General features: G+C 51.0%; 1 protein-coding gene across 1 annotated transcript in view; it reads right to left on the reverse strand.

The window, feature by feature from the left end:
- LOC119976495 (zinc-binding protein A33-like) overlaps nt 1–22848 on the reverse strand; it is a 119288-nt gene that overhangs the window by 53348 nt on the left and 43092 nt on the right. Inside the window, exon 6 of the mRNA XM_038817040.1 lies at nt 16751–17285. Coding sequence (XP_038672968.1) covers nt 16751–17285 — 535 coding nt within the window. The remainder of the gene's footprint in view (nt 1–16750; nt 17286–22848) is intronic.

Genomic DNA, 22848 nt, shown 5'->3' on the forward strand with positions numbered 1-22848 from the left:
CTGTGAGGAGGGTGGGCGGATGGTGTGGCTGTGAGGAGGGGTGGCAGTGCCTGTGCTGTGAGGAGAGGGTGGCAGTGTGTGCTGTGAGGAGGGTGGCAGTGTGGTGAGGAGGGTGGCAGGCGTGTGCTGGTGGAGGAGGGTGGCAGTGTGAGGCCGGTGGCAGTGGTGATGATGAGGAGAGGTAGAAGTGGTGGGCATGGAGCGAGGATTGGCAGTGTGAGGAGGGTGGCAGTGTGTGCTGTGAGGAGGGTGGCAGTGTGTGCTGTGAGGAGGGTGGCAGTGTGTGCTGTGAGGAGGGTGGCAGTGTGTGCTGTGAGGAGGGTGGCAGTGTGTGCTGTGAGGAGGGTGGCAGTGTGTGCTGTGAGGAGGGTGGCAGTGTGTGCTGTGAGGAGGGTGGCAGTGTGTGCTGTGAGGAGGGTGGCAGTGTGTGCTGTGAGGAGGGTGGCAGTGTGTGCTGTGAGGAGGGTGGCAGTGTGTGCTGTGAGGAGGGTGGCAGTGTGAGGAGGATGGCAGTGTGTGCTGTGAGGAGGGTGGCAGTGTGTGCTGTAAGGAGGGTGGCAGTGTGTGCTGTGAGGAGGATGGCAGTGTGTGCTGTAAGGAGGGTGGCAGTGTGTGCTGTGAGGAGGGTGGCAGTGTGTGCTGTGAGGAGGGTGGCAGTGTGTGCTGTAAGGAGGGTGGCAGTGTGTGCTGTGAGGAGGGTGGCAGTGTGTGCTGTGAGGAGGGTGGCAGTGTGTGCTGTGAGGAGGGTGGCAGTGTGTGCTGTGAGGAGGGTGGCAGTGTGAGGAGGGTGGCAGTGTGTGCTGTGAGGAGGGTGGCAGTGTGTGCTGTGAGGAGGGTGGCAGTGTGAGGAGGGTGGCAGTGTGTGCTGTGAGGAGGGTGGCAGTGTGTGCTGTGAGGAGGGTGGCAGTGTGTGCTGTGAGGAGGGTGGCAGTGTGTGCTGTGAGGAGGGTGGCAGTGTGTGCTGTGAGGAGGGTGGCAGTGTGTGCTGTGAGGAGGGTGGCAGTGTGTGCTGTGAGGAGGGTGGCAGTGTGTGCTGTGAGGAGGGTGGCAGTGTGTGCTGTGAGGAGGGTGGCAGTGTGTGCTGTGAGGAGGGTGGCAGTGTGTGCTGTGAGGAGGGTGGCAGTGTGTGCTGTGAGGAGGGTGGCAGTGTGTGCTGTGAGGAGGGTGGCAGTGTGAGGAGGGTGGCAGTGTGTGCCGTGAGGAGGGTGGCAGTGTGTGCTGTGAGGAGGGTGGCAGTGTGTGCTGTGAGGAGGGTGGCAGTGTGTGCTGTGAGGAGGGTGGCAGTGTGTGCTGTGAGGAGGGTGGCGGTGTGTGCTGTGAGGAGGGTGGCAGTGTGTGCTGTGAGGAGGGTGGCAGTGTGTGCTGTGAGGAGGGTGGCAGTGTGTGCTGTGAGGAGGGTGGCAGTGTGAGGAGGGTGGCAGTGTGTGCTGTGAGGAGGGTGGCAGTGTGTGCTGTGAGGAGGGTGGCAGTGTGTGCTGTGAGGAGGGTGGCAGTGTGTGCTGTGAGGAGGGTGGCAGTGTGTGCTGTGAGGAGGGTGGCAGTGTGTGCTGTGAGGAGGGTGGCAGCGTGTGCTGTAAGGAGGGTGGCAGTGTGAGGAGGGTGGCAGTGTGTGCTGTGAGGAGGGTGGCAGTGTGAGGAGGGTGGCAGTGTGAGGAGGGTGGCAGTGTGCGCTGTGAGGAGGGTGGCAGTGTGTGCTGTGAGGAGGGTGGCAGTGTGTGCTGTGAGGAGGGTGGCAGTGTGTGCTGTGAGGAGGGTGGCAGTGTGTGCTGTGAGGAGGGTGGCAGTGTGTGCTGTGAGGAGGGTGGCAGTGTGTGCTGTGAGGAGGGTGGCAGTGTGTGCTGTGAGGAGGATGGCAGTGTGTGCTGTGAGGAGGGTGGCAGTGTGTGCTGTGAGGAGGATGGCAGTGTGTGCTGTGAGGAGGGTGGCAGTGTGTGCTGTGAGGGGGGTGGCAGTGTGTGCTGTGAGGAGGGTGGCAGTGTGAGGAGGGTGGCAGTGTGTGCTGTGAGGAGGGTGGCAGTGTGTGCTGTGAGGAGGGTGGCAGTGTGTGCTGTGAGGAGGGTGGCAGTGTGTGCCGTGAGGAGGGTGGCAGTGTGTGCTGTGAGGAGGATGGCAGTGTGTGCTGTGAGGAGGGTGGCAGTGTGTGCTGTGAGGAGGGTGGCAGTGTGAGGAGGGTGGCAGTGTGTGCTGTAAGGAGGGTGGCAGTGTGTGCTGTGAGGAGGGTGGCAGTGTGTGCTGTGAGGAGGGTGGCAGTGTGTGCTGTGAGGAGGGTGGCAGTGTGAGGAGGGTGGCAGTGTGTGCTGTGGGGAGGGTGGCAGTGTGTGCTGTGAGGAGGGTGGCAGTGTGTGCTGTGAGGAGGGTGGCAGTGTGTGCTGTGAGGAGGGTGCAAAGAGGCTGCAGGCTGACGGGCCGGCTGGCTGAGTTGGCAGATACTTGGCTAATACAATATAATGTGGGTAAATGTGAGGTTATCCACTTTGATGGCAAAACCAGGGAGGCAGAATATTATCTGATTGGTGGCAGTTTAGGAAAAGGGGAAGTGCAACAAGACCTGGGTGTCATGGTGGAACAGTCGCTGACGGTTGACATGCAGGTACAGCAGGCGGTGAGATCTGGGTGTCATGGTGGAACAGTCGCTGACGGTTGTCGTACAGGTACAGCAGGCGGTGAGATCTGGGTGTCATGGTGGAACAGTCGCTGACGGTTGTCGTACAGGTACAGCAGGCGGTGAGATCTGGGTGTCATGGTGGAACAGTCGCTGAAGGTTGACATGCAGGTACAGCAGGCGGTGAGGAAAGCTAACAGCATGCTGGCCTTCATAGCGAAAGGATTTGAGTATAGGAGTAGGGATGTCTTGCTGCAGTTATACAGGGCCTTGGTGAGGGCACACCTTGAGTATTGTGTGCAGTTTTAGTCTCGAGGAAGGACATTCTTGCTACTGAGGGTGTCCAATGAAGGTTCACCAGACCAATTCCCGGGATGGCAGGACTGACATGTGAAGAAAGACTGGATCGATTGGGCTTGTACTCACTGGAGTTTAGAAGAATGAGAGGGGATTGCACAGAAACATATAAAATCCTGATGGGACTGGACAGGGTAGATGCGGGAAGAATGTTCCCGATATTGGGGATGTCCAGAACTAGGGGTCACAGTTTAAGAATAAGGGGTAAGCCATTCAGGACTGAGGTGAGGAAGAACGTCTTCCCTCAGAGAGTTGTGAACTTGTGGAATTCTCTACCACAGAAAGCTGTTGGAGTCAGTTCGGTGGATATATTCAAGAGGGAGCTGGACGTGGCCCTTGCGGCTAAAGGGATCAAGGGGTATGGAGAGAAATCGGGAGTGGGATACTGAATTTGCCATGATCAGCCATGATCATATTGAATTGGCTCGAAGGGCCGAGTGGCCTACTCCTGCACCTATTTTCCATGTTTCTATGTCTATGCTTCGATGGGAAAGGGCACATTTTACTCTCATGACCCTTAATCATGGCCGCATTTCTTTACCCAGATTCCTTCATGAAGATACGACCAATGGTGTTTTGGGTGAGCCCAATTTTCTGGAACATACAGACACACATATAAACAAATATACTTGGGGCAACACGGTGGCACAGTGCTTAGCACTGTTGCCTCATGCACCAAGGCCCGGGTTCTATCCCGGCCCTGTGCCACTGTCCGTCACATTCTCCCCGTGTCTACGTGGGTCCCAGCCCCACAACCCAAAGATGTACAGGGTAGGTGGATTGGCCATGCTAAATTGGCCCTTAATTGGAATTTTTTTTTTTTTTAGTAAACAAATAAACACATTTGGAGAAAGAATAGACTATTAGCCCCTCACACATGTTCTGCCATCTGATATGTTCATGGCTTTTCTTTTGGTTCGTTGGGATGTTGGCATCAGCGGCTAAACCAGCATTTCTTGCCCATCCCTAATTGCCCTTAAGAAAGTGGTGATACCCTGCCTTCTTGAACTAATGCAGGTACACCCGCTGTGCTGTTAGGGAGGCAGTTCCAGGATTTGGATCCGGTGACAGTGAAGGGATGGTCATATAGTCCCAAGTCAGGATGATTTGTGTCTTGCGCGTGGTGGGGGTTCCCATGCATCAACTGCTCAGGTCCTTCTTGGTGGTAGACAGCGTAAGTTTGGAAGGCAGTGCCGTGGATTCCTGCAGCGCACCTTGTACATTGTACACTGATCTGCCACTGTGCACCGTTGGTGGAGGGGGGCAAATGCTGAAGGTGGTGGATGGGGTGCCAATCAAGTGAGCTGCTGTGTTTTGGGTGGTGCCAAGCTTCTTGAGTGTTGTTGGAGCTGCACTCACCCAGGCAATGGGGAGTATTCCATTACACTCCTGACTTGTGCCTTGTAAATGGTTGTCAGGCTTTGGAGAGTCAGGAGGTGAGTTACTCACCGCAGAATTCTAAGCTTCTGACCTGTTCTTTTAGCAACTGTGTTTATATGACTCATGCAGTTCGGGTTCTGGTCGATGGTAAACCCCCCCAGGATGTTGATTGTGGGGGATTTGGCGATGGCAATGGAATTGAATGTCAAGCAGAGATGCTTAGAATCTCTCTTGTTGGTGATGGTCATTGCCTGGCACTTATGTGGCGTGAACTTGCCACTTGCCAGCATTAACCTGGATATTGTCCAGATCTTTCTGCATTTGGACAGGGCCTTAGTATCTGAGGCGTCGCGGATGCTGCTGAACATTGTGCAATGATCAGCGAACATTCTCAATTCTGATCTTATGTTTGAAGGAAAGTCATTGATGAAGCAGCTGATGGGCACCTCAGGGGTTGGGGAGCTTTACGGACCCCTTTAACTGCACTCTTATTTGATGTTTTTTAAGTTTCCGTTGATCTTTGATGTGTTCGGGCAGTGCCCCTAACAGGAGCGGCCCTCATTTGCGTTGTCCCTCAGTTTGTTTTCCTTCCTTCTGTTTTGTTGGTGGAGCTGAATAGAGTGGCCAATCCACCTAACCTGCACATCTTTGGAGACCCAGGGAGAATGTGCAAACTCCACACGGACAGTGACCCGGGGCCGGAATCAAACCTGGGTCCTCAGCGCCATAGACAGCAGTGCTAACCATTGCGCCACCATGCCAACACATCAAAGGTCAATAAATGTAAAATAAAAGCTCATGGTGTAGGGTGTAACATATCAGCTTGGATAGAAGATTGGTTAGCTAGTCGGAAACAGAGAGTTGACATAAATGGGTATTTTTCAGTGTGGCAAGATTAATGAGTCGTGTGCCTCAGGGATCAATACTGGCACCTCAACTGTTTACAATTTCTATAAATGACTTGGATGAAGGGTCCAGTTGTGTACAATTATGTGTCATTCATAAAGACCTGCTGACATACAGAAGACTTTGAAGACTTCCTTAACAGACACGTACCGTAACCAACAGGTTTTTGCTTTGTTTTCTTAATTTACTGAAATGCACTCATTTATTGATGTGTAAAATAAAAACGTGCCCAATGGTTTCCAACTCTCTCGAATGGGCAGGATGCCGTTGCATTAACAGAAATGCCGCAACATCAGCTGTGACTGAATGCGGTGGTCACCTTTCGCAATCAGTGCTCAGAAGGAATTCCGGACACATTTGGGAGAAAATGAAGCAGTGTCTTAAGGTCAAAAAAGAGCAATACGCACACATTTACACTTGACTGAAAATGTAACGAGGCCTGGTTGAGCCAGCTATGATCGGCCAGCAGCTTTAGTCAACGAACCCACCTTGTCTCACACACACTTCACAATGTCAACTAACAAGCTTCGTTAAACTGATTTCTGCCTCACTGCGATATTAATAATACAGGTTACAATGGTGTCGGGGGAAGGGAATCTATCACAGGAGAAATGGGATTGGTGGGTCAGAATAAGAGACGGCGACGCAGAGACCGAAAGAGACAGAGAAGTGTGAGCAAAGGAGAGCGAGAGACGGAGGGAGAATGAGATAGACTGACAGAGAAAGTAAACAAGAGAGAAACAAAGAGAGAGACACCGACAGAGATGGACAGAGAGCGCGTGGTAGAGAGGCAGTGAGGGAGGCACAGAGAAATGGACAGAGTGTGAGAGACAGGGGGAAAGGCAAAGAGAGAAACAGAGGAAAGCAGACAGAGTGAGGGTAAATGACAAAAAAAAGGGAGGAACAGAGAGTAAGGAAGGCAGACTGAGAGACACAAGGAGAAAAACAGAAATTTTGTGAGGGCCACAAAGAATCCAGCACGAGTTTGTCGAGTCAAACAGAAAGTAACTTTATTTACAACAATATGTATACAGCAGAACTGCTTCCTTCTCTATCCAGTACCACAGTGGCCAGCTCTATTTTTACTACGACTAGTGATTGCCCCATCCTCCTCATTGGTGGAGCTCATACTGCTCAATAGTCATGTGATAACCACCCCGTGCTCTGTGGGCACCACAGGGGTCGGATTGCTGTATCAACCCCAGTTTTCACATTTTGATTTAATGTTTATAAGTTTCCGTTCCTGTTTCTTCTTTTTGGGCTGTGCTCAAAATTTGTTTTTAGGAGCGGCCCCTTTTAATTTATCCCTCATGCACTCTCTGTGTATCTGTCTCACTCTTACTCTCTGTCCCTCTATCAGGCTCTCTGTGTCTCTCATACTATATCTCCATCCTTTGTCGGTCTAGCTCCCTTGTATCTCCCTTGCTCTCTCTCTGCCTCTAACTTTCTCTGTGTGTGTCTCTCACTCTTTCAATCTCTCTGTCTGCCTTGATTTCTCTCATAAAAGTTGCTTTCTGTCCTTCTATTTAATTGATTCACCCTAAAATACAACATTATTGGATTTAACCAATTGTCCTCAGCCAATAGGATTCAGGCAGGGGACAACAAGAAAGCAAGATAGTCAGAGAGATTGAAAGAGGGGCAGCACAGTGGTTAGCACTGCTGCCTCACGGCACCGAGGACCCGGGTTCGATCCCGGGCCTGGGTCACTGTCCGTGTGGAGTTTGCACATTCTCCCCGTGTCAGCGTGGGTCTCACCCCACGTCCCAAAGATGTGCAGGTTAGGTGGATTGGCCATGCTAAATTCCACTTAATTGGAAAAAAAAGTAAGGGACCGAAAGAGAGTCACACACAGATAGAGAGTCAGAGAGAGAGAGAGTGATCAAGGAAGACTGAGAGAACGAAAGAGACAGAGAGAAAGTCACAGGTGGAGATGAGTGAAGCGAGAGAAATCAAGGCAGGTAGAGAGATTGAAAGAGTGAGAGACACACACAGAGAAAGTTAGAGGCAGAGAGAGAGCAAGGGAGATACAAGAGAGCCAGACCGACAAAGGATGGAGATATAGTATGAGAGAGACAGTGAATGAAAGAGACAGAGATACACACAGAGAGCCTGATAGAGGGACAGAGAGTATGAGTGAGACAGATACACAGAGAGTGCATGACAGAGACACAGAGAGCTCAAAAGAGACAGTGACCAAGACAGAGTCAGACACAGAGGGAGAGAGATCTAGAGAGAATGGCACACAGAGAGAGAGGAAAAAAGAGATAAATAGGGGGACAGCAGGAGGTCTTGAGGCCCAGTAGGCAGTACCTCTGTCCTGCCAGACACTCGCAGGTAAAGCTCCCCCTACACTGTCCTCATCAAACACTCCCAGGACAGGTACAGCACGGAGTTAGATACAGAGTAAAGCTCCCTCTACACTGTCCCCATCAAACACTACCAGGACAGGTACAGCACAGGTTAGATACAGAGTAAAGCTCCCTCTACACTGTCCCATCAAACACTCCCAGGGCAGGTACAGCACCGGGGTTAGATACAGAGTAAAGCTCCCTCTACACTGTCCCCATCAAACACTCCCAGGACAGGTACAGCATGGGGTTAGATACAGAGTAAAGCTCCCTCTACACTGTCCCATCAAACACTCCCAGGACAGGTACAGCACGGGGTTAGATACAGAGTAAAGCTCCCTCTACACTGTCCCATCAAACACTACCAGGACAGGTACAGCACAGGTTAGATACAGAGTAAAGCTCCCTCTACACTGTCCCCATTAAACACTCCCAGGACAGGTACAGCACGGGGTTAGATACAGAGTAAAGCTCCCTCTACACTGTCCCCATCAAACACTCCCAGGACAGGTACAGCACCGGGTTACATACAGAGTAAAGCTCCCTCTACACTGTCCCCATCAAACACTCCCAGGACAGGTACAGAACGGGGTTAGATAAGAGTAAAGCTCCCTCTACACTGTCCCATCAAACACTCCCAGGACAGGTACAGCACGGGGTTAGATACAGAGTAAAGCTCCCTCTACACTGTCCCCATCAAACACTCCCAGGACAGGTACAGCACGGGGTTAGATACAGAGTAAAGCTCCCTCTGCACTGTCTCCATCAAACACTCCCAGGACTGGTACAGCAGGGGGTTAGATACAGAGTAAAGCTCCCTCTACACTGTCCCATCAAACACTCCCAGGACAGATAAAGCACGGGGTTAGATACAGAGTAAAGCTCCTTCTACACTGTCCCATCAAACACTCCCAGGACAGGTACAGCACGGGGTTAGATACAGAGTAAAGCTCCCTCTAAACGGTTCCCACCAAACACTCCCAGGACAGGTACAGCACGGGGTTAGATACAGAGTAAAGCTCCCTCTACACTGTCCCCATCAAACACTCCCAGGACAGGTACAGCACGGGGTTAGATACAGAGTAAAGCTCTCTCTAAATGGTTCCCACCAACCTCTCCGTAGCTTCTCATCGTGGCTTGGCGACATTTAAACTCACCGTAATATAGCAACTGGTGCTATAGATGTGGGTATTCCTGGGCTTCCCCCACGACGCTCCTGCACTGCGAGGAAGGGCTCCCAGAACAGGCACTCGCCATATTTCTAATGAGGCCTGCTTCGGAAGTCCGGATGCGAAACATGGAGCTGCAGTGCAAGGTAAGTATATCGGGGCGGAATAGCAATCTGACAGTTATCGACACTCCCCGGAGGATTCGACTCAACATTGCTGAATATGAGAATTTGAGGTTTCTAGTTTAGCTCTGTGGGGCCTGGGCATGGGAATCAGCTCAAGCGGCTTCTTTAACTCCACATTTTATACTTTTCACACAAGGTCAAGCCTGAGTTTTGTCCCTCGTGACTTAGCGCTGCTGCCTCACTGTACCAGGAGACCCCGGTTCGATTCTGGCCTTGGGTGACTGTGTGGAGTTTGCACATTCTCCCCGTGTCTGCGTGGGTTTCCTCCGGGTGCTCCACAGTCCAAAGATCTGCAGGTTAGGTGGATTGGCCGTGCTAAATCGCCCCTTATTGTCCAAAGGATGAGTAGGTTAGGTTAGGGATTATTGGGATAGGAGCAGAGGGTGTATCCAGCTACAGGAGGCACAACATCTTGCTCAATAAATTGATGCACTATCAATTACCACAAAGATGAGAATGGTGGAGCAATTGAGGCTTTATTGAGCAAGATGTTGTGCCTCCTGTAGCTGGAAGCAGAATGGCTGCAGCATCGGAGAGCACTCACATTTATACACCGCCTACTGGGCGGAGCCAGCAGGCAGGGATTTACCGTTGTACACTTAATATACGGGCAGTGCCATAATACATATAATATGCCACTAGTGGTGACTACCACACTCACCAAGGCTGCTTAGAAACCACTTTCCAAACTCATGATTGCTACAATCTAGATGGATAAGAATAGCAGATGTATGGGAACATCACCACCTGGAGGTTCCCCTCCAAGTCACTCATCATCCTGACTTGGAAATTTATCGTCCATTCCTTCATTGTCATTGAGTCAAAATCGGGGAATTCCCTCCCTAACAGCACTGTGGGTGTACCTACACCACATGGACTGCAGCGGGTTCGAGAAAGCAGCTTACCACCAGCTTCTAAAGGGCAATTATGATGGGCAACAAATGCCAATGACGCCCACATAAATTGACTGTATAAAAAAAGACGAGTGTGACGATGACACTGTTGAAAGCTGATGTCATAAAACCACATCCGATCAGATAACATGTTTACAAGAAGATTTCTTCCTAACTACACTTAACTATTAACGGTTACAAACTTGAGCATTCTGCAACAAATTTCCAATACATTCCAAACACTGAATCAGGAACAAAATAGTTGATCAATTGAGATAAATGCAACGTTCTTCAAACTTATATTGATTTCTCTCTATCTATTAGTATCAGGAGACACACCCAGCAGGAGAAAATTGATACAGAGTTAGTTACAGAGTAAAGCTTCCTCAACAATGTCCCCATCAGGGGCTGGTTTAGCACAGGGCTAAATCGCTGGCTTTTAAAGCAGACCAAGGCAGGCCAGCAGCACGGTTCAATTTCTGTACCAGTCTCCCGAACATGCGCCGGAATGTGGCGACTAGGGGCTTTTCACAGTAACTTCATTGAAGCCGGCTCGTGACAATAAGCGATTTTCATTTCATTTCAAACACTCCCAGGACAGGTACAGCGCAGGGTTAGATACAGAGTAAAGCTCCCTCTACACTGTCCCCATCAAACACTCCCAGGACAGGTACAGCACGGGTTAGATACAGAGTAAAGCTCCCTCTACACTGTCTCATCAAACAGTCCCAGGACAGGTACAGCACAGGGTTCGATACAGAGGAAAGCTCCCTCTACACTGTCCCATCAAAGACTCCCAGGACAGGTACAGCACGGGTTAGATACAGAGTAAAGCTCCCTCTACACTGTCTCATCAAACAGTCCCAGGAAAGGTACAGCACGGGGTTAGATACAGCGTAAAGCTCTCTCCACACTGACCCCATCAAACACTCCCAGGACAGATACAGCACAGGGTTAGATACAGAGTAAAGCTCCCTCCACACTGTCCTATCAAACACTCCCAGGGCAGGTACAGCACGGGGTTAGATACAGAGTAAAGCTCCCTCTACACTGTGCCCATCAAACACTCCCAGGACAGGTACAGCACGGGGTTAGATACAGAGTAAAGCTCCCTCTACACTGTCCCATCAAACTCTCCCAGGACAGATACAGCACAGGGTTAGATACAGAGTAAAGCTCCCTCTACACTGTGCCATAAAACACTCCCAGGACAGGTACAGCACAGGGTTAGATACAGAGTAAAGCTCCCTGTACACTGTCCCATCAAACACTCCCAGGACAGGTACAGCACAGGGTTAGATACAGAGTAAAGCTCCCTCTGCACTGTTCCATCAAACACTGCCAGGACTGGTACAGCACAGGGTTAGATACAGAGTAAAGCTCCCTCTGCACTGTTCCATCAAACACTGCCAGGACTGGTACAGCACGGGGTTAGATACAGAGTAAAGCTCCATCTGCACTGTTCCATCAAACACTGCCAGGACTGGTACAGCACGGGGTTAGATACAGAGTAAAGCTCCCTCTACACTGTCCCATCAAACACTCCCAGGACAGGTACAGCACGGGGTTAGATAGAGAGTAAAGCTCCCTCTGCACTGTCCCCATCAAACACTCCCAGGACAGGTACAGCACGGGGTTAGATACAGAGTAAAGCTCCCTCTGCACTGTCCCCATCAAACACTGCCAGGACTGGTACAGCACAGGGTTAGATACAGTGTGAAATTCTATTGGTCCTTTTGTAACTATAAGCATGAGGTTAAATGTGAAACAGCGCCGCCCAGTGTTGTTGAGCGCCACAACACTCAGTTGTAATGAGAATTTTGTGTTGTTTAAGATTGGTAATTTAACATAGGAACCTAGAAAATAGAAGCGGGAGGAGGCAATTCGGCCATTTTAGTCTGCTCTGTCATTCATTATGATCAGGCTGATCACCCAGCCTAATCCCACTTTTCCCCCATATCCTTTGAATACCTTCGCCCTAAATGCTCGGTCTAGCTGTGACTAACTACAACTATCTAATTCAACGTGATTTAGGTAAAATTTATCATATTTCTTGCCCTCTACCCCAAGCTGCAAGGAACCTGGGACCAATAAGTGTTCCTCCAATAATCCACAGACAGTTATCCTGCCTGTTTGGGATGGATATCCAGCACAACTGGGTATGGGGCAACATGTAAGTCACGTTCGTATCCTGTCCACCTGTTAAAGACAGGACAAGTTTATTTTGGATGGAGACACATTGGGAAAATCGCTAGGCCATTCCAATAAGCATAGAATGCAGCTTGTTTAAGAACTTTCCAGTAAAAACAGCAAGCTAAATTTGCATCGAAATATTTTTTTTAGATAGCAAACTATTCTCAATACTTACCCATAGCTTCATAGATTTGATAGTTACAGATTCATTGATATGTCTCCAATCAGCACACATACATTCAATGTGGACCATCTGGCATTGAGTAAGGCACTGGAACTAACAATGGCAAACCCCAAGGTGCTCCTTATTAACATCCAGGTGCTGGTACCAAATTTGGGAGAGTTGTCTTACAGACTAGTCAAGCAACAGCGTGACATAGTCGTACTCACAGAATCATACCTCACAGATAATGTCCCAGAGACCACCATCACCGTTCCTGGGTATGTCCTGTCCCACCAGCAGGACAAACCCAGCAAAGGTGGGTTACAATCGGGAAGGAGTTGCCTTGGGAATCCTCAACATCGACTCCGGATCCAATGAAGTCTTATGCCATCAGGTCAAACATGGGCGAGGAAACCGCCTGCTGATAATAATAATCTTTATTGTCACAAGTCGGCTTACATTAACACTGCAATGAAGTCACTGTGAAAATCCCCTAGTCACCACATTCTGACGCCTGCTCAGGTACACAGAGGGAGAATTCAGAATGTCCAAATTACCTAACAGGCACCTCTTTCAGGACTTGCGGAAGGAAACCGGAGCACCCGGAGGAAACACGTGAAGACGCAGGGAGAAGGTTCAGACTCCGCACAGGCAGTGAACCAAGCCGGGAATCGAACCTGGGACCCTGGAACTGTGAAGCAACAGTGCTAACCACTGTGCTACCATGCTGCCCTTAACAAGAACTAGACAGCAAGTCTTGACTTCTGCAACTCCAATTTTATTGTATGCTTCTACACCACAGTGCCAACTGTATCCCTATTATATATACATATAAGCGCAGTCTGGCAAACAATAAGTGTGGTCTATTAAACAATTAAAGCTCCAATTCTAACTTAATAGCTGTGGAATATTAACTCTTTCCAGACATTAAAGGACGCTGATTGATTAGTGCCTGTCCTGTGAGTATGTGACTGGAAGCATGGTCAGTGCCAGCAAGATCTGTATAAGAAGGAGAGACAAAGGGAATTATGGAGCAACGACCTTCAGGAACAACCTTCAGAAGAAGCAGCACTCTGGGTCCGGGTCCGGGTCTCCGAGAGGACATTAGAGTTCAACATGAGGCAAACTGACCACTTCGCCTCTTAATGGGTGGTGTTTAGGTCCAAGCCATGAGTTTTGATCCCTTTTGCAGAACTGGGTTTTGATAGGGCAGCACGGGAGCACAGTGGTTAGCACAGTTGCTTCACAGCTCCAGGGTCCCAGGTTCGATTCCCGGCTTGGGTCACTATCTGTGCGGAGTCTGCACATCCTCCCCGTATCTGCGTGGGTTTCCTCCGGGTGCTCCGGTTTCCTCCCACAGTCCAAAGATGTGCAGTGTAGGTGGATTGGCCATGATAAATTGCCCTTAGTGTCCAAAAATGTTAGATGGGGTTACTGGGTTCCGGGGATAGGGTGTAGGTGTGGGCGTAAGTGGGGTGCTCTTTTCAGGGGCCGGTGCAGACTCAGTGGGCCAAGTGGCCTCCTTCTGCACTGTAAATTCTATAATTCTGTACTTTGATACCCATTATAGTGGAATTTTGATACCTTTGTGGTAAGGGACAATAAAGGAGATTGCTGGACGATAATTTGAGTTTGGTGTTTTGGCAATAACACTAGTTTGTTTTTATATAAATTTAGAGTACCCAGTTCATTTTTTCCAATTAAGGGGCAATTTAGCGTGGCCAATCCACCCAGCCTGCACGTCTTTGGGTTGTGGAGGGAAACTATCGCAAACATGGGGAAAATGTGTAAACTCCACACGGACAATGACCCAGATCCGTGAGCGAACCTGGGACCTCGGCGCCGTGAGGCAGCAGTGCTAACCACTGCACCACCGTGCTGCCCCAAGCAATAACACTAGTTGACCCACATTTGAGGTGTAACGAGTTGCACAGGGCTTTAGAACATAGAACATAGAACAATACAGCACAGAACAGGCCCTTCGGCCCTCGATGTTGTGCCGAGCCATGATCACCCTACTCAAACCCACGTATCCACCCTATACCCGTAACCCAACAACCCCCCTTAACCTTACTTTTTAGGACACTACGGGCAATTTAGCATGGCCAATCCACCTAACCCGCACATCTTTGGACTGTGGGAGGAAACCGGAGCACCCGGAGGAAACCCACGCACACACGGGTAGGACGTGCAGACTCCGCACAGACAGTGACCCAGCCGAGAATCGAACCTGGGACCGTATCTGGAATACTATGTAGAGTTTTGGCCTCCTTATTTAAGAAAGGACACAATTCGAAGCAGTTCAGAGAAGGTTCACGCGACTGTTCCCCGGGATGAAAGGACGAGGTTGGGTTTCTACTCATTGGAATTCAGAAGACTGGGAGGTGGTCTGTTTGAGATGTATAGGGCTGCGTTCACACTGTCGGGCAGAGTCAGGACATGGAACAGCTCCTTGAACCTGGCGCGGGTCAAAGAGGCCAGGAAGTCAGGATGTTCAGTTCAAGGTCAGGCTGGATTAAAAGCTGGCCCACCGTCCCCTGAATGAATGTGGAGGATGTCAGGTGCGGAGGAAGGCTGGCTGGAAGGCCTCTTCTGTGCGCTGGCACTGTGTAAATGACAGGGGAAGAAAAAGACAATGAAACAATGATCATGCCGCCGGCCCTCCTCACTCAATCCCCATGCCCCAACCCATGTCAACCCATGCCACCTCATGCCCTCATCACCCCCCCCCCCCCCAATGATGGAACCCCATATGCTCCATGCCAACTGTTGGCCTATACCCATCCATCATGATCCCTACGCTTACCCACTATCCCCATACATCCCATGTTTATAGTGGCCATAGTGTCATTCATGCCATGTGCCTCACCCCCTCCCTCACCTCTTTCGTGCCAACTCACCCTGTATCCACCGTGGGAACACCTCAAAGGCCGTGCTGGAATGAAATAATCCCCTGACCCCGCCATTGGTGGGCAACATCGTGAGCGTTTATGCTCACACATTGGTGGCAGGAGAAGCATCGCGGGGCACTCGACAGAGGTGTTGTCAAGCAAAAACCTCTCGCAGGGTGTCGAGGAAGGGTTATTAGGACAGGTAACCTAGAAGTTGGCCAAAGAAGGTGGCTTTAAGGAGAAATCTGAACATAAGAACTAGGAGCAGGAGTAGGCCATCTGGCCCCTCGAGCCTGCTCCGCCATTCAATGAGATCATGGCTGATCTTTTGTGGACTCAGCTCCACTTTCCCACCCGAACACCTTAATCCCTTTGTTCTTCAAAAAACTATCTATCTCTATCTTAAAAACATTTAATGAAGGAGCCTCAACTGCTTCACTGGGCAAGGAATTCCATAGATTCACAACCCTTTGGGTGAAGAAGTTCCTCCTAAACTCAGTCCTAAATCTACTTCCCCTTATTTTGAGGCTATGTCCCCTAGTTCTGCTTTCACCCACCAGTGGAAACAACCTGCCCGCATCTATCCTATCTATTCCCTTCATAATTTTATATGTTTCTGTAAGATCCCCCCTCATCCTTCTAAATTCCAACGAGTACAGTCCCAGTCTACTCAACCTCTCCTCGTAATCCAACCCCCTCAACTCTGGGATTAACCTGGTGAATCTTCTCTGAAGGAGTGGAGTAAGGCAGAGAGGTGTAGGGAGGGAGTGTCAAAGGGTAGGGCTGAGGCAGCTGAAGGCCGGGCCTCCAAAATGGCGGAATGAGGAAAATTCCAGGGATGATAGGTGAGCCGATACAAATATTATGTGGGCGGCAGCGGATCTTTTTCCATCAGAGAACGGTCAACAGGTAGCAGGGAGTGTTCCTAAGACGAGGGCACTGAAGGTGTAACCTGAACTCAGGAGGGTTGGCATTCTGGAGAGAAGGAAAGAATTGCCGTTAGAAAAACACCTTTCCTGTTCTCAGGAGGTCTCGACATGCTTTACAGCCACTGAAGTACCTTTTATAATGTAGGTAATGAAAAGTACAGCACAGGAACAGGCCATTCGGCCCTCCAAGCCTGTGCTGACAATGCTGCTCAGAGGAAGATGTTGGTCAGGAACCTGGGGGGTGAGCTACACCAATCTTCCTGGAGATAGCGGCTATAGAATCCTTTGCATCGAGCCTCAGGTTAAAGTCGCTTTTGACAGGCGGAGCCTCCGAAGGCTTTGTACCCCCTCCCTCCCCACCCTCATCAGCACTGCACTCGAGAGCGCCATTCTGCTTATTGGGTTCAAGTCTCTGGAACCTGAGCTTGCCCCGCACCCTTTTCCTTTAGAGAGAGTGCTGACCAACTGGAGCAAGGCCTACAGGTGACATCCAAGGAGCCAGAGACTTTGGAATCTAACGACTGGGGAATAACACTGGGCCAATAGGCTAACCAGTCTCTCAGTGAAAACCCCCTCAAACAAACAAAACAACTACATTGGCTCACAAATGGTGGATTATCAAACTCCATTGTCCAGTGGGTAAGGTGCTTTGCTGAACAATCTTTACTCCGTGGATATTCAGCTCCCCATCTCCTTCCTTCCATCCCCCCCTTTTCAAATATCATAAATACAAATGGAAAAACTTCACGATTTCTGCCTCTGCCATTTCCATGTTGGGCAGAGGGAGAATGAATGGGTAGAGTTTCTCCTCAAAGCAATGGGAGAAGGTGTAGAGATGCGCCATGTCATCGCCATTGTAAAATGATAGCTGGCCCCCTTCGTGATCCAGGTAGACGCCAATCCGGTCGGGCTTGTTATCCGCACAGCATACGGAGCCGGAGCTGCCGTAGGAGGCATGCACTTTCCCGTTCCACAGCCGGACAGTCCAAAACCCATTGGCGGGGGTCAGCGGGATGTCGTCGCTCCTGTTGACCGTCTCGCTGGCTGCACCCAGGATCCAGCCGGACATGTTCTCCACGTCCACCTCCCAGTAGTGCTGCCCAGAGGTGAAGCCTTCAGCCGCCAGCACCGAGCCACAGAAGGTGAATCTCTTGGGGGTCTCCGGTAGCTGCTTGAACTTGGTGCGCCGCTTGACCATGGTGTGGTCCTTGGACAGGATAAGGCAGGGGTTTGCTGTCTCCGAGTCGAGGGTCAAAGGAGCTGGAACTGGAATTCAGACATTATTTGGTCAATCAGTCACTAGAGGTGAGAGTTCAACTGCCAGAGTGCACGAGTTAAAATGAAACATACTTAGAATAGAACAGGAAAGGCAAGTGGAATGCTGGCTTTTAATTCAAAGGGAATAGCTTACAAAAATAGGGAAGTTCTGCAAAAACTATAAAAGACATGAGTCAGATGATATCTGGAATACTGTGAACAGTTTTGTTTCCCTTATCTAAAGAAAGAGATAATGGCATTGGAGGCAGCTCGGAGAAGGTTCACTAGGTTGATCCCCGGGTATGGAGGGATTTTCTTTTGAGGAGAGGTTGAGTAGGTTGGGCCTGTACTCACTGGAGTTTAGAAGAATGAGAGGCAACCTTATTGAGACAGATAGGATTCTCAGAGAGCTTGGCAGGGTCGATGCTGAGAGGATGTTTCGTCCAGTGGGAGAGTCGAGGACCAGAGGGTGTAATCTCAGAGTAAGAGGTCGCCCATTGAAGACTGAGGAGGAAGAATTTCTGCTCTCAGAGGGTAGTGAATCGGCGGAATTCTTTACCACAGAGAGCTGTGGAGGTTGGGTCGTTAAGTATAATCAAGGCGGAGATAGACAGATATTTAATCAGTGAGGGAATCAAGGGTTATGGGGATAAGGCAGGAAAGTGTTGAAGATTATCACACCAGATCAGTCATGATCTCATTGAATTGTGGAGCAGACTTGATGGGCTGAATGACCTACTTCTGCACTTACACCTTATGGCATAAGATGAATCAGGTGGGGCTTCATCACCTTAAAAGTAATGAACTTTGGAATGAAATGTTTGCATCAATAAAGTACCTTGCACAATTGAACAAGCCAACACAGCTCACAGTGTTTTGTAGTCACTGCTATAATGTAAGAAATGTGGTAGCTAACTTTGGCACAGCAAGGTTCCACACCAGGCAAGGTGATAATGGCCTGGTCATCCGTTTTCCATGATGTTGCTAGTGGGATAAGTGCTGGCCAAGGCCTAGATCTTTGAAGGTGACAGGACAGAGGTTAGCAAGTGTTCTATCTACAAGATGCACTGCAGCAACTCGCCAAGGCTCCTTAGGCAGCACCTTCCAAACTCACGACCGCTACCATCTAGAAGGACAAGAGCATCAGATACCTGGGAACCCCACCACCTGGAGGTTCCCCTCAAAGTCACTCACCACCCTGACTTGGAAATATATCGGCCGTTCCTTCACTGTCGTTCAGTCAAAATCCTGGAACTCTCTCCCTAACAGCACTGTGGGTGTACCTACACTATATGCACTTCAGCGGGTTCAAGGAGGACGCTCAGCACCACCTTCTCATGGGCAATTATGGATGGGTGACAGCGAAGCCCACATCCCGTAAGAATGTATGTTAGAAAATCATGTGGGATGGAGGGATTGAGTATGAAAGCAGGGAAGTCATGCCAAATCTTTAGAATGCCTTCGACCTGGCTGCAACATTGATTTTATACCCGTTCCGGTCACCACCCTTTAGGGAGAAGGAGAGGGCTCTCGAGAGTGTGCAAATAGTTCCAGGGATGAAGGGCGTCAGCCACAAGGTTAGGTTGGACAGGTTTTGGTGGTTCTCCTAGGAGAAATGGAGATTGAGGGAAGATTTGGTAGAGGTGGGCATAGCTTAGATATGGCAGACAAACAAGAGCTGTTCACATTAGCTGATGGAACAAGGACATAGAGAGACAGATTTAAGATGTTTGGCAAGAGACACAAGGGGGGGGGGTTTGAGGAAGAACATTTTATGCGGTAAGTGAGAATAAGTTGAACTGGCTGCCTCTGCTGTGGTGGAAGTAGAGGTGACGCTTGCTTTCAAAAGTCAATCGGATGGGTACCTGAGAGAAATTAACTTGCAAGGCGACCGGAATCGAGTTGGGGGAATGGGACTCATTTATGGAGAGACGGCATGGACTTGATCAATTTCATTGCTCTTTAAAAACAGTGTCGCCGAACATCTTACGTCCACTTGAGTGGGCAGACAGGCCCTCGGCTTGACCTTCCAACTGAAAGACAGCACTTCTGACAGTGCAGCCCTCCCTCGCTATTACAATGGAAGTGTCAGCCGGGATTATGAGCTCAAGGTGTCTGGAGTGGGTCAAGCCCACAATCCTCTGTCTGAGAGGTGAGAATGCCGCCCTCTGAACCATGGCTGGAGACCTACCCAGGGGGAGGTACATGCAGAAGACGGGTAAAGTAGGTTCAAGAGTCAAATGCATCATTTTTAGAAAGTTAAAAGGATTTTGGAATACAGTAATACAGTGGCTAGGACTGATATCAATAATATTGATAGAGCTTTTGTAGACTTCTCTCTATCTAAACTTTCTTTAGGGAGTTAGACCTCGATTGGACAAGGTCATATTTTGAGTTCCACGTGACTTAATATACCAGATTAGAGCAGTTTCTGATAATATTCAGCGTGAACTTGAAAACTGCTTGCATGACTTCCGGTGGCGGCAATGCGGAGCTAAGCCGCACGTTCGGCAGCTCCCGCTATCGTAGGACTTGTGGGCTCTTTTAAGGGCCCCAAGCGGCGCTGATTCAACGATTCCCGGTGTGTAAAGGGGTCGGGAGCAATACCCCCTGGGATTTATAGTGCGGACCCAGAGTGGGGCGAGGAAAAAAACGGCAGCAGCTCCCGTGGAAAAGCGGGGGAAGGTGGACAAAATGGCGGCCGGTGGAGCCCCCGAGGAGTGGAGGCAGTAGGCGGAGGAGCAGCAGGCGGCTCTTCTGCGCTACTTTACGGAGCTGAAAGTGGAGTTGCTGGACTCTCTGAAGGTTACGACAAGTAAGCTGCTGGAGACCCAGACAGCCCAGGGTGCAGCGATCCATGAGTTGCAGCAGCAGGCCTCTGAGCGCGAGGATGAGGTCTCGGCCCTCATGGGGAAGGTGGAGACGCACGAGGCGCTCCACAGAAAGTGGCACGATCGTGTTGAAGAGATGGAGTTTCGGTCAAGGAGGAAGAACTTGCGGATCCTGGGCCTCGCGGAGGAGCTGGAGGGGTTGGACCTGCCGGCTTATGTGATGCTGAACTCGCTGGTGGGGGCAGGATCTTTCCATCTGCCCCTGGAGCTGGAGGGGGCCCACAGAGTACTGGCCAGGAGGCCTAAGGCGAATGAACCCTCGTGGGCGGTGCTGGTGCAGTTCCATCGGTTCAGTGATCGGGAGTGTATTCTGCGATGGGCCAAGAAGGTGAGGAGCAGCAAGTGGGAGAATTCGGTCGTGCATATCTACCAGGACAGGAGTACGGAGGTGGCCAAGCGGAGAGCCGGGTTTAACCGGACGAAGGCGGTGCTCCACAGCAGGCAGGTGAAGTTCGGCATGCTGCCGCCTGCACGCTGGTGGATCACCTACAAAAACCGGCATCACTATTTTGAGTCCCCGGAGGAGGCGTGGGCCTTCGTGCAGGCTGAAAAGTTGGACTCGAACTAGGGATTGGGGACTGTGGGGATTTTAGTATCACTGTTTATGCTGTTGCTGGCTATTCTGTTTTTTTTTCTGCTTTCGGATGGTGTTGGTTATGGTTTTGTGTTTTAAGGGGGGGGTGTTGGTGTCTGTTTTTTTTGTACGGGGTTGGTGGATGGGTTGGGACTGCTATTTGGGAGCTGCGTTGGGGGGGTGAGGCGGGGCAGTGGGAAAGCGCGGGCTTTCCTCTGGTTTCCCGCGCTGCGGGACGAGGGGGGTAGAGCTGGAGGCAAGGGGCGTGGATATCAGTTCCGTTTTCCCGCGCTGGAGCGGTGCCAAGGAGCTGCTGCAGGGTGGGGGCGGGGGGGGGGGGGGGGGGGGGGGGGGGGGGCAGGTTTTCGACGCGAAGAACCGGGGGGTGGCGATCCTGGTGGGGAAGAGGGTGGCGTTTGAGGCATCTGAGGTTGTGGCTGATAGTGGCGGCAGATATGTGATGGTGAGCGGTAAGCTGCAGGGGGAGAGGGTGGTGTTGGTTAATGTGTACGCCCCAAATTGGGATGATGCTGGTTTCATGAGGCGTATGTTGGGCCGCATTCCTGACCTGGAGGTGGGGGGCCTGATCATGGGTGGGACTTCAATACGGTGCTGGATCCCCCACTGGATCGTTCTAGTTCTAGGACGGGCAGGAGGCCGGCGGCGGCCAAGGTGTTGAGGGGGTTTATGGACCAGATGGGAGGGGTGAGGGAGAGGGAGAGACTGGTGGGGGAGCTGCTGAGTGTGGATAGGAGGTACGCGGATGGTGTTGGTTATGGTTTTGTGTTTTAAGGGGGGTGTTGGGGGTCTGGAGGGAGGGATTGTTGGGGGAGCGGCGTAGCCTGCAGGCTAAATTTTATTTATTGGCTACCAGAAAGGCGGAGACACAGTGGAGGAAGGCGCAGGGAGCGGTCTACGAATATGGAGAGAAGGCGAGCAGGATGCTGGCGCATCAGCTCCGCAAGCGGGACGCGGCTAGGGAGATTGGTGGAGTGAAGGATAGGGGTGGGAATGTGGTGTGGAAGGGGGTAGAGGTCAATGAGGTCTTCAGGGACTTCTACAGGGAACTGTACCGGTCGGAGCCGCCGGCGGTGGGAGGGGGAATGGAGAATTTTTTGGACAGGCTCCAATTTCCAAGGGTTCAGGAGGAGCAGGTGGAGGGACTGGGGGCGCCGATCGAGTTGGAGGAGCTGGTCAGTGGGATTGGCCACATGCAGTCGGGGAAGGGGCCGGGACCGGATGGGTTCCCGGTTGAATTTTATAAAAAATATGTGGACCTGTTGGGCCCCCTGCTGGTTCGGACCTTTAACGAGGCATGGGAGGGGGGAGTTTTGCCCCCGACGATGTCACGGACGCTGATTTCCCTGATCCTGAAGCGAGATAAGGACCCCCTGCAGTGTGGATCATACAGGCAAATTTCACTGTTGAACGTGGACGCCAAGTTGCTGGCGAAGATCTTGGCCACTAGAATAGAGGACTGGGTGCCGGGGGTGATACATGAAGATCAGACGGGTTTTGTCAAGGGGAGGCAGCTGAACACTAACGTGCGAAGGCTGCTAAATGTGATAATGATGCCGGCAGCAGAAGGAGAGGCGGAGATTGTGGTGGCATTGGATGCGGAGAAGGCCTTTGATAGGGTTGAGTGGGGATACTTGTGGGAGGTGTTAGAGAGGTTCGGGTTTGGGGAGGGGTTTATTAAATGGGTGAGGTTGCTGTACGAGGCCCCGATGGCGAGTGTAGCGACAAATGGGAGGAGGTCCGAGTACTTCAGGCTCTGCCGTGGGACGAGCCAGAGGTGCCCCCTGTCCCCCTTGCTTTTTGCGTTGGCAATTGAGCCTCTTGCCATGGCGCTAAGGGAGTCGGGGAGGTGGTGGGGTCTGGTGCGGGGTGGGGAGGAGCACCGAGTGTCACTGTACGCAGATGACTTGCTGCTGTATGTAGCAGACCCGGTGGGGGGAATGCCGGAGATGATGGAGATTCTTGCTGAGTTTGGGAGTTTCTCAGGCTACAAGTTGAACCTGGGCAAGAGCGAGCTGTTTGTTGTACACCCGGGAGATCAGGAGGAGGGGATTGGTAGGCTCCCGCTAAAAAGGGCAGTGAGGAGTTT

Source organism: Scyliorhinus canicula, chromosome 13 (assembly GCF_902713615.1).
Source record: "Scyliorhinus canicula chromosome 13, sScyCan1.1, whole genome shotgun sequence".
Lineage (NCBI taxonomy): Eukaryota > Metazoa > Chordata > Chondrichthyes > Carcharhiniformes > Scyliorhinidae > Scyliorhinus > Scyliorhinus canicula.